General features: G+C 44.2%; 1 protein-coding gene across 3 annotated transcripts; it reads left to right on the top strand.

Annotated features, from left to right (window-relative positions):
* Window positions 1-207: 207 nt before the first annotated feature.
* On the top strand, window positions 208-15,585 carry LOC121582176 (mucin-5AC). 3 transcript variants are annotated; one of them, XR_006003323.1, is made up of 9 exons: window positions 208-285; window positions 564-613; window positions 1,431-2,176; window positions 2,298-2,328; window positions 2,485-2,601; window positions 11,782-14,055; window positions 14,246-14,388; window positions 14,504-14,646; window positions 14,776-14,825. XR_006003323.1 is itself a non-coding variant. In XM_041897802.1 (9 exons), exons 1-9 carry the CDS (start codon window positions 245-247, stop codon window positions 15,014-15,016), a joined length of 3,717 nt encoding a protein of 1,238 aa, XP_041753736.1. In that variant the 5' UTR covers window positions 208-244; the 3' UTR covers window positions 15,017-15,585. The 3 variants fall into 3 exon arrangements, 2 of the variants coding, with proteins under 2 accessions (XP_041753736.1, XP_041753735.1); XM_041897802.1 differs by adding an exon at window positions 15,013-15,585 and having other exon boundaries at window positions 2,488-2,601; window positions 14,246-14,646; window positions 14,776-14,831; XM_041897801.1 differs by adding an exon at window positions 15,013-15,585 and having other exon boundaries at window positions 14,246-14,646; window positions 14,776-14,831.

The following is a 15,585-nucleotide window of genomic DNA, read 5'->3' as shown; positions in this document are numbered from 1 at the left end:
TGTATCATTAACGCAGCATGTTGCTTAGCTGTTGTGCTACGGTCATTTTACTTTCAGCACTGGACAGCTCCATATATTTATACTGTATATGGTCGCTGTGCTGGAACCGAGAATAGAAACATGAAATGAAGTATGCAGCAAGTTGGAAGAGCTGCTCGAGCATAATGCATTTTTTAAAGAATTCTGCCGTTGATGATGTCACTACTTTGTTTACTTTTGCAATGAATGCCATATTTGTTACAAGATGAAACCAAAATATACTCAGCCAAAGAAGGAGAAAAAAAGGTACGTTTGAAAACACGTCCTCTGGTTCAGCTCATCGGTTTTGCTAACACTTGCTAGCAACACATGACCGGCCACCCAAAATTGGCTTGATAGGTATCAATAAATCTCGTGTGGTTAAGTTAGCTAACGTTAGCTAACTTAAAGTTATCTGAACTGCGCTAGCTAGCTAGCTAAAGCTTGCATCTTGAATGCAGTGTTTCATAAATTCAAAAAGAAAAGTTAGCTAACTAATAATGCTGGAAAAAGTTTAAGAAAAACACTGCTTTTTCTTACTGTAGGTTCCAGGAGGAGGGAGGAGACAATGTGAGGGAAAGTTCACATTTAGCTGGTGAGGATTTTAAAGAATTTCGAAGACTATTAGCTAGCTAGACAATCTAACTTAATACAGTAGCTAGATGTCTATTTTGACATCTACAGTGCCTTGCAAAAGCATTCATTCCCCTTGGCGTTTTTCCTATTTTGTTGCATTACAACCTGTAATTTATATGGATTTTTATTTGGATTTCATGTAATGGACATACACAAAACACTGAAATTAAAAAAATTAATAACGGAAAAGTGGTGCCTGCATAGGTATTCACCCCCTTTGCTATGAAGCCCCTAAATAAGATATAGTGCAACCAATTACCTTCAGAAGTCACATAATTAGTTAAATAAAGTCCACCTGTGTGCAATCTAAGTGTCACATGATATGTCACATGATCTCAGTATATATACAGTGAGGGGAAAAAGTATTTGATCCCCTGCTGATTTTGTACGTTTGCCCACTGACAAACAAATGATCAGTCTATAATTTTAATGCTAGGTTTATTTGAACAGTGAGAGACAGAATAACAACAAAAAAATCCAGAAAAACACATGTCAAAAATGTTATAAATTGATTTGCATTTTAATAAATAGTAATGCACGGTGAATAGTAATGCACGCTCAAGTTTTCTGTTTTTTTGTCTTATTTCTTGTTTGTTTCACAACAAAAAATATTTTGCATCTTCAAAGTGGTAGTCATGTAAATCAAATGATACAAACTCCAAATAAATCCATTGGAATTCCAGGTTGTAAGGCAACAAAATAGGAAAAATGCCAAGGGGGGTGAATACTTTCGCAAGCCACTGTATCTCTTCTGACATTTAAACCTCTTTATCCAGCATTCCCAGCTCCCAGTCATGCAGGAGAAGGGGCTATGACCCTTCCTCAGAATGCTCAGACCACTGCCCTCCCCCCACCGGGCCTCAATAGAAAGTACCCCCTAAAGCAACCCACTCTCTCAGCCAAGATCAAGATTTGGATGCCAGTGCAAGAGACCTGGAAAGGAGAACCTTATGACAAGCCTTTGCTCAAATACACCACAGCCCTCCCTATTGGCAGGCGCCACTGTAGACCTCGTCCAATAAAACAACCCATCCCCAACCCTTCCCCTAACCTGACTGATAAAAGAGTGAAGTTCAAACATCCTGAGGCCACCCTCCGTTTTATCCCAGTGAGGCCAGACTTAGAGCAGCTTGCCAGGCAGAGAACCCTCCCTGGTGGTCAGTTGGTTAGACCTGTGACACCCAGACCACCATCCCGCAAGCAGCCCCCCTCTGCAGACCATAGCCCCCTAGACGGTATCCGCTCACACAGATCCCTTGCAAAAGCACAGGCTGCTGGAGGTGAGGACAGGGGAGGGGGTGGAGATGGTGTCTCCCTATCCCGCGCTGTCAGGGATTTGCAGTTGCTTAGTTCCAGCTCCGACGACGAGGATTCTGAGTCTCCTTCTGAGTCTCAGTTCCGAAGCACCACTCCAGCCTACCTCACCCGCCGCTACCAGAACAGTTTGAAATGGTACCAGGTGGTGCGCAGCGAGAAGAAGACCAAACATCACAAGGAGAGGCTTGACCAGCTTTGCTATAAGGTAAACACTGTATGCTATTTTACTCAACTCATGCCTGGCTAAAAGATATCTAAACAAATCAATATATTGGCTCTCATATTGGATCTTACTATATTGTCATCTCTCACTTTTCTTTCCTTAGGAGGCATCAGATGAGTCTAATGCTGAAACAGGTAGCTAGGGATTTTAGTCCACCAAGTTTGAGACATACAATCCATTTATGCTTTGTCAATGGGAACTCAGTCTTTTCTCTTCTATCTGGGATCTTTTTTGCAAGCTTACTCTACTAATGATTGTAATTACCTGTTCCCTGCCATATCATTTGTTAGCAGGCCCCTCTGGTGTCCAGGCGAGACACACCGCCCCTCTGGGTGCTGGGGAGGGGAGGTCTGTCTGTAAACCCTACCAGGGAGGGAAGAGGAGAAGGAGCCCGCTGTCAGAGAAAGGTTTGTATTTATTTTTTTGTTTATTTGTCAAGGGCTATGTACAACATGCCATTGCACCAGATTTAGCTAGATAGCTCATTTTCATCTGTAGTCCCTGGGCAGAAAATAATCAACATCAATACAATGCTACAATATAACATCATATTAAAATATCTCTATAAAAAAATGTCCAAATATACAACAATAGACAATATAATGTCCCTTGGTCCTACAGTGTCTGACATCAGTATCTGAATGTCTTGATGTTCACATGACTGGTTTGCCTAGCAAAGGTACAGTACTCTCTCACACTGGTTGGCAGGGTGTTCCATAATCCAGACGCTCTGACTGAAAAAGCTGTCTGACCAAATTTGGTGGACCTAAACTGAGTTGAATAGCCCCCTCTGGTTGAAGCTCTTGTCGTCCTGGTATTGTCCTTGCAATATTTAACAAACTGCTGAAGAGGTGATGGGGCAAGGTCATGAGTGATAATAAACAGCAGAGAGGTGTTGGCATAAGAAGCTGTCAAAGCTCAGTAGGTTGTGTTTCTTAATGATATTGCAGTGGTGATGTGTTTGTTTTTTGTGCAGCACTTGCAGAGTTTGTTTATAGAGCTTTTGAAGTGGTTTCATTGCTGTGATACACAGTACAAAATCATTGAGTACATGTACAGTATAGCAGCATCTGTTGACATTTGGTTTCTGATCAATTTGAAGTGACCAGGCCGCTTTTGACTGTTCAATATACTTTATGACTGGCCACCCAAAAATGTATTCGTTTTTTGTGACACCACCTTGATCCTCTGTTCCTTTACGGTTACCTCACTGTTCCTGATGAAGGGTGCGTTCATAAATTCACTCTGGCTATCTACTCTGATTTCAGATCACTCTCATCTGAGTGTGCCAGAGCGCAGAATAACTGATGAATTTACGAAAGCGCAACACCTGTTGAATATGACTGGTGTCAGTAAACGTCTGCAAAAAAACGTAATTAAACTGTTTCCAGCAGCAAAGTGACAGTCACCAACACTCTAGATAACATGAAAACAGCCTAACCAGCAATGCTAGAGCGAGTAAAATGGTCAGAGTGAGGTGTTCTCTCATTTGTGTCTGGAAGTAGCTAGCAAGCTAGCCAACTTTAGCCAGTTAGCTTGGATGCTTGACTGCAGTTGTGAGGTCAAAACGCTCGGCTCAACCCTACTCCTGGGCCAGAGCGTCCAGTGTGCGTGTGAATTTATGAATGGACAATCTGACAATGCTCTGAATTTATGAACGCCCAGAGCGCACTCTGGCATTCCAGAGTAAATGTACGAACACCCCCGAAGAAATACATGCAGACAGTTTTGTTACGTTAAATGTTAGACATGAGTAGTCCAACCAGTCAGCAATTTTTTCCATTGCTGCTGTAAGTTTATGAGCAGATTTTTGCTTTGTCTTGGCATGGACATAGAAGACTGTGTCGTCTGCATTAGTGAAGCGCGGGTTGACTCATAACCCGCAGTCCCCGTGGCTATATCCGCGGACAGGTTTAGGGTAATTAAATATTGGGTGGCTGAAAAGTGGGTGGGTGGCGGGCGGGTTGAATAAAGAGAAACAATACCTTAAAAAAATCCATAAATGTTCAACTATTGTGCAATTTATATAGGCTACATTGAGGTTTTTCTTTCATTCTTTTAGGCTATCTAGTATTACTGCATAAGCCTAAACTTTAGGGCTTAACTGTACACACGCCAAATAGCCTACACAGCCAATCGCCAAATAACGCTTTTGGGAACGGGCAGAAAAAGTTCATGTTAATCCATGGAGGCAAAAATAACATTGTCTAAATTAATTCAATAAGACAAAAGCTGTGAAAGGAGAGTTGAAAATAAAGAGAAGGTAGGGCAAGAAAAGTAATGTTTGGAAAATATTTGGTGAAGTGGTAAAAGAGGATGATAGCAGTGCCGGCTATGTTGGGAACAGTGGCGACCCGTCATTTAGGGCAGGTGGGGCAGAGCCCCACTTTTCTTGCCAAAGGAAAATAAAAAAAATAAAACATGTTTTTTGGGATGCCTGTTTTGCATGTTATTTTGGCATTAATACGTGTCACATATCAGTTTGCAAACAATGTAAAACATAAAATGAAAATTGAGTTAATAAAGCCACATACAAACTTAAGGCAGCTCCAAAATGCAGGTGTTTCAGCCTAGCTTAGTGCTTTCTGTGGTGGTGGGGCAGCCAGTAAAAATACGGAGCATAGGGGTTGGTAATGTTCTCTGGTTGCGCCGTGATTGGCTCAGTGTTCTGTCACTCATGGGGACACTTCATCTCAGCCAAATCTAAGGGTAGAACTCGAAAATTCAAGCCCCTTGGCTGCTGCCATAGAGTTACATTAGAAGTGCCCATCCAAGAAGGCTCAAGGTCATTGGCCACAGATAAAATTACGTCAAATCACGTTATATCTACAGCAGCTTTGATTGGACTGATCATGTCAACATCATACTTTCAAAATCTTAGCTAGCAAGGTAGCAGTCATCATCATGAATCAAGTCGACAATCTACTGGCAAATCCTTTTTAATCCTTGTCATATGAAGATAAATAATGAAGATAAATTATAGATAAAACTTATCGGTGCTCATCGGCCATTGGACATAAACAAATTCAACAATGAGAGGTTTGGAAGGAATCTGTGGCTAACTGCAAGCATTGCAAAGCAATCACTAGCCTGCTATTCAGTGGAGTGGGTGTGTGGTTCCAAGTCTGGGTTTAAGGGTCTCTTTTCCAAGCTTAAAAGGATAAACATTCTACATTGGCCATGGTGTCAATCCAGCATGACTTCTGCCGTGCTCAAAACAACTGGAAACTCAGAAATGGCTAATCTGATTTCAGTGAGTTCAAGACAACTGGGAACTCTGAAAAAAACAAGCTCCGACTGGAAAAATACGTTTTGAATGGTCATCCAACTCGGAATTGCAAGTCGGGAATTCGGACCTCTTTCTAGCGCTCACTGACATCATCATGATTCAACCTTGTTTTATTTATAGTTCCCAGTTGTCTTGAAAGCACCATAAATCCAGAGAATGCCAGACTTTGATGACAAAGTTTGATGACAAAATTGATGACGGTCCAACAACCAAACCATCTCAATTGGGTTGAGGTTGGGTGATTGTGGAGGGCAGGTCATCTGATGCAGCACTACATCACTCTCCTTCTTGATCAAACAGCCTGGAGGTGTGTTTTGGGTCAATGTCCTGTTGAAAAACAAATGATAGTCCCACTAAGTGCAAACCAGATGGGATGGCGTATCGCTGCAGAATGCTGTGGTAGCCATGCTGGTTAAGTGTGCCTTGAATTCTAAATAAATCACAGACAGTGTCACCAGCAAAGCACCCCCACACCATCACACCTCCTCCTCCATGCTTCATGGTGGGAACCACACATGCAGAGATCATCTGTTCACCTACTCTGCTTCTCACAAAGACATGGCGGTTGGAACCCAAAATCTCAAATTTGGAATCATCAGACCAAAGGACAGATTTCCACAAGTCTAATGTCCATTGCTCATGTTTCTTGGCCCAAGAAAGTCTCTTCATCTTATTGGTGTCCTTTAGTAGTGGTTTCTTTGCAGCAATTCGACCATGAAGTCCTGATTCACGCAGTCTCCTCTGAACAGTTGATGTTGAGATGTGTCTGTTACTTGAACTCTGTGAAGCATTTATTTGAGCTGCAATCTGAGGTGCGGTTAACTCTAATGAACTTATCCTCTGCAGCAGAGGTAACTCTGGGTCTTCCTTTCCTGTGGCAGTCCTAATGAGAGCCAGTTTCATCATAGCGCTTGATGGTCTTTGCGACTGCACTTGAAGAAACTTTCAATGTTCTTGACATTTTCCGTATTGACTGACTTTCATCGGTAGGACGTGTACTCAAAGCATGCACAGACCAACTGGCAAGTGTCTTCACTGACATTTTCAACCTCTCCCTGACTGAGTCTGTAATACCTACATGTTTCAAGCAGACCACCATAGTCACTTTGCCCAAGGAAGCGAAGGTAACCTGCCTAAATGATTACCGCCCCGTAGCACTCATGTCGGTAGCCATGAAGTGCTTTGAAAGGCTGGTCATGGCTCACATCAACAGCATCATCCCTAATACCCTAGACCCACTCCAATTCGCATACCGCCACAACAGATCCACAGATGACTCACTCGCAGTCCACACTGCCCTTTCCCACCTGGACAAAAGGAACACCTATGTGAGAATGCTGTTCATTGACTACAGCTCAGCCTTCAACACCATAGTGCCAACAAAGCTCATCACTAAGCTAAGGACCCAGGGACTAAACACCTCCCTCTGCAACTGGATCCTGGACTTCCTGACGGGCCGCCCCCAGATAGTAAGGGTAGGCAACAACACGTCTGCCACGCTAATCCTCAACACTGGGACCCCTCAGGGGTGCGTGCTTAGTCCCCTCCTGTACTCCCTGTTCACCTATGACTGCGTGGCCAAACACGACTCCAACACCATCATTAAGTTTGCTGATGACACAACAGTGGTAGGCCTGATCACCGACAACGATGAGACAGCCTATAGGGAGAAGGTCAGAGACCTGGCAGTGTGGTGCCAGGACAATAACCTCTCCCTCAATGTGAGCAAGACAAAGGAGCTGATCGTGGACTACAGGAAAAAGCGGGCCGACACAACAGGGCTGTAGTGGAGTGGGTTGAGAGTTTCAAGTTCCTTGGTGTCCACATCACCAACGAACTATCATGGTCCAAACAGACCAAGACAGTCGTGAAGAAGGCACGACAACACCTTTTCCCCTCGGGAGACTGAAAAACTTTGGCATGGGTCCCCAAATCCTCAAAAAGTTCTACAGCTGCACCATTGAGAGCATCCTGACCGGTTGCATCACTGCCTGGTATGGCAACTGCTCGGCATCTGACTGTAAGGCGCTACAGAGTGTAGTGCGTACGGCCCAGTACATCACTGGGGCCAAGCTTCCTTCCATCCAGGACCTATATACTAGGCAGTATCAGAGGAAAGACCAAAAAATTGTCAAAGACTCCAGTCACCCAAGTCATAGACTGTTCTCTCTGCTACCGCACAACAAGCGGTACCGGAGAGCCAAGTCTAGGACCAAAAGGCTCCTTAACAGCTTCAACCTCCAAGCCATTAGTCTGCTGAACAATTAATCAAATGGCCACCCGGACTATTTATGTTGACACCGCCCCCCTCCTCCATTTGTTTTTACACTGCTGCTACCCGCTGTCTATTATCTATGCATAGTCACTTTACCCCTACCTACATGTAGAAATTACCTCGATTAACCCGTACCCCCGCACATTGACTCGGTACCGGTACCCCCTGTATATAGCCTCGTTATTGTTATTTTATTGTGTTTCTTTTTATAATTTTTTACTTTAGTTTATTTTGTAAATAAACTCAGCAAAAAAATAAACGTCCTCTCACTGTCAACTGCATTTATTTTCAGCAAACTTAACATGTGTAAATATTTGTATGAACATAACAAGAGTCAACAACTGAGACATAAACTGAACAGCCCGTCTGGTGTTCAACCTTCCCAAGTTCTCTCACGTCACCCCCCTCCTCCGCACACTCCACTGGCTTCCAGTTGAAGCTCGCATCTGTTACAAGACCATGGTGCTTGCCTATGGAGCTGTGAGGGGAACGGCACCTCCGTACCTTCAGGCTCTGATCAGTCCCTACACCCAAGCGAGGGCATTGCGTTCATCCACCTCTGGCCTGCTGGCTCCCCTTCCTCTGCGGAAGCATAGTTCCCGCTCAGCCCAGTCAAAACTGTTCGCTGCTCTGGCACCCCAATGGTGGAACAAGCTCCCTCACGACGCCAGGACAGCGGAGTCACTCACCACCTTCCGGAGACATTTGAAACCCCACCTCTTTAAGGAATACCTGGGATAGGATAAAGTAATCCTTCTACCCCTCCCTTACCCCAACCCACCCCCCACCCCCCCAAAAAATAAAAAAATAAAAAAATAAAAAAAATATATAAAAAAACACATTGTAAAGTGGTAATCCCACTGGCTATAAGGTGAATGCACCAATTTGTAAGTCGCTCTGGATAAGAGCGTCTGCTAAATGACGTAAATGTAAATGTAAACAAGTTCCACAGACATGTGACTAACAGAAATGGAATAATGTGTCCCTGAACAAAGGGGGGGTCAAAATCAAAAGTAACACCAGCTGCATTAAGTACTGCAGTGCATCTCCTCCTCATGGACTGCACCAGATTTGCCAGTTCTTGCTGTGAGATGTTACCCCACTCTTCCACCAAGACACCTGCAAGTTCCCTGACATTTCTGGGGGGAATGGCCCGAGTGGCACAGTGGTCTAAGGCTGTGCCACTAGAGATCCTGGTTCGAATCCAGGCTAGCCGTAGCCGGCCGCGACCGGGAGACCCATGGGGCGGCGCACAATTGGCCCAGTGTCGTCCAGGGTATGGGGAGGGAATGGCCGGCAGGGATGTAGCTCAGTTGGTAGAGCATGGCATTTGCAACGCCAGGGTTGTGGGTTCAATTGCCACGGGGGGCCAGTGTGAAAAATAAAAAAATAATGTATGCACTCACTAACTGTAAGTCGCTCTGGATAAGAGCGTCTGCTAAATGACTAAAATGTAAAAATGTAAATCTGCAAAGAGGTATGGGACAAAATCCCTCCTAAGATGTGTGCAAACCTGGTGGCCAACTACAAGAAACGTCTGACCTCTGTGATTGCCAACAAGGGTTTTACCACCAAGTACTAAGTCATGTTTTGCAGAGGGGTCAAATACTTATTTCTCTCATTAAAATGCAAATCAATTTATAACATTTTTAACATGCGTTTTTCTGGATTTTTTTGTTATTCTGTCTCTCACTGTTCAAATAAACTTACCATTAAAATTATAAACTGATCATTTCTTTGTCAGTGGGCAAACGTACAAAATCAGCAGGGGATCAAATACTTTTTTCCCTCACTGTATGTGTTATTTCATAGTTTTTATGTCTTCACTATTATTCTGCAATGTAGAAAATAGTAAACATAAAGAAAAAGTATTGAATGAGTAGGTGTGTCCAAACTTTTGACTGGTACTGTATATGCCCCCTTTATTTATCCTACGGTTCTGACTTGGTGTACAGGGAGAATACTGTAAGAACGGCCCATGTTCTGAAATCTGTCACTGGACATTTCAAAGGTGCTGAACAAATAGTTATATTGACTACGTCCGTCCTAGCTCGCTCATTAATGTCTTAATCTAAATTGCAGATTGCCTCTTATCTGCTCGTCGTCCCCTTATGCCATAGTTTGTACATCTCAATTGTCAGTAGAAACCACATTTGTTTAAGCAAGTCAGCCATATCAGCTATGTTTTTTTTAAAGGCAGTAAATGAGGCTCAATGAACTGTTTCGCTGCCAGACAAGGCTCCGCTGATAGCCATGTGTAGCAGTGGTAAGGTGTTGGGACTGCTGTTGGGACACTGCTGTTGGGACAGCTTTATGTAGGCCCTAACAGTGTGTGGGCACCGTTTGTCACCGTTATAGTGCAATTAATGTATTGTTTAGTGTTGTGTTGTGTTGTGTAGTTTGTTTGCTGGCATGCATCAAAAACATATATATATTTTTTGCCCCACCAAGATTTACATGCTTAAATCGACACTGGTTGGGGTACCAAGCTCGAGTTATCAGTGTAGCCTGTTATCGCCTTTACTTTTTGTAAAATCTTAACGCCTAGAAAAAAAAACCCTCCTAGCTTCTGTCATAACTGTCAATTTATAGAGAGAAAAAAGAAAGAATTACAGGGGGCAGTTTGTAAAAAACGAATCCCGTCCTAATCGTCCTCTGGAGTAATGGACGTTCTCTGGTAATACTAGTCCCGTGCAAATAGGGCTATATCCTTAATAGTAGCCTAACTCCTGCAGAATTAAGCATTTCTTGCAGTAAAATGATACACCAAATGTAGGCAAAATGTGATTTATTTCTGCATCTTGAGAGAATGCAATGCTCAGTTAGATACCATCTGTTGAGGTGCTGTCTTTATCAAAAAGGCATCATAAAAACGGATAGTATTTCAACCACATAAAATATGCATCGAAGCCGAACTGAAATCAGAAACACGTTGGATCGTTTTCACAGTTAACTTTTTCCTTACAAACGATAAACTGGACATTTTGCACTGAAAATCTTTTCACAGAGAAAGATCTTTGACAGAGAGAACTTTACCAATGTCAACTAGATTGAAGCATTCATTGGATCGATCTATTACATTATTCTGTTGAGCAAGGGTTTATTTTGTGTTATGATGTCTTGTCATAGTGTTGTGGGAACAACATTTATTAGATAGGTGACTCTGGGTGCCGCAGAGTCTGGATGCAAAGGATTCCAGTATGTCGAGGGAGCTTACTGAGGTTTATCTTAGAATGATTGATAGACATAATATACTGACTTGGGGTACAAGGTAATACCATCAGTGTGGGGAGTGCCCACTGATGGTTAGCAGATGTTGTGGAAGCAATATGTAACATGGACTATAAGAAGAGAGATACTTTCTTTGTTCAGGAGTTCGGCTGACAAGAGGCAAAGCATGTGCCATTTGTTAGACGAACCCGGTACCGTATCTATTAAATATTTTGTATTAACTCTCCATATAATTGTTTAAGTATATTCTTGCATCCTGAATTACTTGATACCAGAGAAACTCATCATAACATTTAGTCTTCTAGGGCAACATATAATGACAAAAGAGAAGCTGCATGTATCTAATTATAGACAAGTTTACTAAAAATTAGCCTACCAAAATGTTGGAAATTATAAGCAGAAACATATCTAAATCAGGCACAAAAAAAATCCAGCAACCCCTGTCAAAAAATTGTTCTGCAGTCTTTGACTGTAGCCTATAGCGCATGTTCTATATTTGCGGGTTAGGGTTGGGTGCGGCCCTCAGATTTTCACTTTATAACATATAGTTGGGCAGTTGCTGATGGGTTATTAGCAATTGCGGGCGTGTGTGGGTGAACAAACAGCTGACCCCCGCACCACTAGTCTGCATACATCTGCATTTTGATCTCAGGATATCCAGAGGACAGGTCATTTATGCACCTATAAACTGTATAAAAGTGGGCCCCAAATGTATCCTTGAGGAACTGATAGAGCAGTCAGAGGATGTTGACAGTTTCCATTGATTTTGGTGCATTGTTTTCTTTTGGTCAGGTTGCCTACCCCCCAACCAGGTGAGGAGATGGGACCGCCGGTCATGGCGCCGACAGCTAGACAGCAGTGCCTCGGACTCCCCAGCATCTGATGGCAGTGTCATGCTCAGCCCACCCTACACCCACTCCCCCTTCCTCTCTCCAACAGCTACCAGCACTCCTCCCCTCCCTGCTCCTCTTTGTAACACATCTCCCAATATCCCAATATTTTCCCCTTCCTTCTCTCTCAGTACGCCTTCCAGTTGCCCTAGCACGCCACTCTACCCTCACTCTTTCACCTCCAGTGCCCCTGGCACCCCGTTACGCAGTCAGGTGACATCTTCCAGTGCCCCATGCACCCCAGTACGCACCAAGTTATTCACCTCCAGTGCCCCTTGCACCCCACAACATGGAACCTTTCACAGGGCGTCATCGTTCCACATCAGGAGCAACATCTCAGGAAGGAGGACTACATGTTGTGGGCTGGAGAGCTGTCCACCAGCAGCTAAAGGGACAGTAACCAGTTCCAACCCTAAAGACTCAGTAACCAGCCCTAAAGATAGATGTCAAGCGGACAACACTCCATACCCAGACATGTTCAATATTAAAGGGGATACAGCGAAGAAAGATGATTCTGAGATGAGAATGAGCAGTGAAATTAAGAAGACTTCAACACCAAAGAAAACGACTGAGAAATGTTCTCCTGCCAGAGCTAAGACTTCCGTATCATCACATGCCAGTCCCACTCTGAAAGAATCTAAGATTCCACAAGCTGACCCACGACTACTGAAACCAATGAAACCATCAGCCTCACCTGATGTGTCTTCAACTGTGCCAGACTGTGGGACCCCCATCCCAGGCAGTAAGCTCACCTCCATCTTTTCCTACCCTTATGATGTACCACAGATCAAAAGCAGTCCACTTAAAAGCCCTAAGAAGTCTCCATGTAAGTCATCTCCTCAGTCAACTACAGCACATCAGAAACACAAGTCTCCTCAAGATAAGAAAAGTCCTAAGAAAAGTCCTAAAACCAAGACCTCTGATTCACCTAAATTAACACCTGCACCTTCTTTGTCAGAGAAGCAGACAGACAAAACTGAGTGTAATTTCAAGAAACCATCAAAACCTCAGAGTGTTGTTAGTAGTGAGGCAGACTCTGCAGTGTCACAACATGTTCTATCCACCAAAAATACAAAATCCCAGAGTGCTGGGAGCCAGCCAACCAACAAGACTTCTCCTCCCTGTGACCCTAGTCTTAAAACTAAAGGTTCTGCAAACACCGCTTGTGTGCCAAAGCCAAAGGAGGATAGTGGGAGGAAAGAGAGACCTCCCCTTCCTAGCCTTAGAAGATTGAAGCAAGCATTTACAAGCCTTTGTCAGCAGAGGCCTGTGGTGGCTAAACCCTCCAGCGAATTGAATGGGGCGCCGACTGACATACCTAGGCTGTTCAAGACTCCTTTATCCAAGACCCCCTCCCCTAAGACCCCCAATAAGCCTCAGAGTAGAGGTCTTTACAGATCCACCCGGGATCCGAGGATCCGAGATCCAATCCAGGATCAGAGCCCATCTATGCATCCCACCTCCAGCACCTCCAGCAGCTCCAGCAACAACCCAGAAGGGAGACCTGCAGCCTCAACCTCAATCCTGGGCAGGAGTTTAGAGCTGAAAATGAGTCAAGGTTTCCAGAAACCAGACACACCCAGGCCAAAGAGCTACTCCCCCAAGAGCAAACCCACAGGGCTTTCAACAAGCTATAGAGGTACTGGTACTCCTTTCCTGGGAAGTGAGGGGAATCTAACATCTATCTCCACTTCTAGGATCCTGGCAACCCCCCATGACTGTCCATCTCAGACCAGGAGTTCTCTGAGTAAAGCCTCATATTCTGCCAAACTACTACGGGAGGGAGAGAGGGACAGGGAGAGAGAGGGGGATAGGGAGAGATGGGAGAGAGAGAGGGAGAGATGGGAGAGAGAGAGGGAGAGATGGGAGAGGGAAAGGTGTCCACCCTCACCGACACACCCTCACCCAGCACAGGGCCCAGTTCCACAGCCAAGCAAGGAGGGTCATCCTAAAGAATGCTTTAGAGGCACCGGGAAAGGCAAGACTACTAAAGGACAGGAGGACTTGAGAACTAAAGTCAAAATACCATGGGCACCAACTCAAAAACCCTCTACCTCTCACAAGAGTTGGCCAAATGTACCCTCACCCTGCCAGAACCCTCCACCTGTGAGAAATGGCCCCCAGTCACACTCCAAAAAGATCACAGGCACGCACTCACCCTCAGCTCAGACTAAATGTAAGTTAATATGGATTCAGTACGTGAAAGAGTATACATTTGCTGCTATGTAATAGTAGTCAGAGATTTTTAGCATTCTACAAAATCTGGTGTTTGATGGGTGGGGACATGGGTAGAAGTGAGTGTGTATGTGTTCATTTTGAATAGCTACTTATCTATCTTTCTGTTCTATGTTCTCTCCATACTGCAGCTGAAGTACCAAGGGAGAAGATAGACTCTCAGCCCATCAGATCCCCACCTACAACACAGAAGGTCCCTCAGGATCCAGTGTCCCCTCCCCTGTCCCCCCGCTCCAGACCCGGCCCCAGCAGTGTGGAGCTCATCCATGCCATTGTGAGTGCCATGGGCTATCTGCTTGGTGTGCCACCCACCTCCATCCCTGGCCTTTGCCCTTCACCTGAAGAGCCTGGTACATCCTCCAACACTGACCCATCAGCTTTTCACTCAGACCCCAGCCAGCCCCCCTGGACTGAAGAACTACGACTCATCCGGCAAAGACTCAGTGAGCCTGGCTTAGGGCTCAATCCTCAGCCTCCGAACCCCAACCACACCCAACCAACCTCCAGACCAAAGGACACACACACAGGACAGGTGAAAGAAGGCAATTAGAGATCATGCAAGTTTCTCTCACAGTTTTTTTCCAGCTCTGTTATTTTGTTTTTAAGCCTGAGTGTCCTTACCTTTGACAATGTGCTTTCACATCGATCCTCCTCTATACAGAGGGAAGAGAGACCTGCACAATCAATGGCACCACCACTGAGAAAGAATACAAAGATGTGAGCCACACACGGGCTAATAGCCGCACAACACACAGCCATCCCCTGGCTGTAAGATATTTCTCTGGTGTAGTGCATGCAGACTATAGACTCAAGAGTACCACACTTTATGGACAATACACCAATGCGTTCTTCACAGCTTTATTTCATATGTTGGAGTATTTTCTTTGTGAATTCCCAGGTGAGAGGAGTTAGGATGAAGATGAAGATGAGGATACTGTAGCATGCTACACTGCAGAGCTGCAAGGAGTCAGAGAGCAGCTGTTCAGACAGTCCTGACTGACTGGTGGAAACAGAAGATGTTCACGTTAACAGGCTGAACATCTGCTCATACACCTGGGTTGTGTTTATAACTCTTTCTCTGGATAGAATAATCGAATAAATACAGAGTCAAATACTTTATGTACATATTCATTTTCTGTAAGTACTGGCAGTTTAGCTCTTAGAATGTATGATTTCAATGCTTGATACTGCTTTAATTTGAGATGGATTTGATCTTGCTTTCATTTTGACAAGCAGTCAGCAGTTTTATGTCGAAAAATACAGTACGTTGGGCATGCTGAATGTTGCACATGTGACCACACGAGGGCAGTCTCATGCCAACCTAATGCAACTCCTAGTCATAATGAAGGGAGAAATTAAATCTAATGTACAGAACACTGTCAATTGTCAAAACAAATGTACAGAGCACTGTGATTTTTAGTTATTTCTATGTGAATATTGAACATCAATAAAAGTTTTGACTTATTGAGGA

This window comes from Coregonus clupeaformis, chromosome 15, assembly GCF_020615455.1.
Source record: "Coregonus clupeaformis isolate EN_2021a chromosome 15, ASM2061545v1, whole genome shotgun sequence".
Lineage (NCBI taxonomy): Eukaryota > Metazoa > Chordata > Actinopteri > Salmoniformes > Salmonidae > Coregonus > Coregonus clupeaformis.
This window is presented reverse-complemented; position numbering and strand designations above follow the sequence as displayed.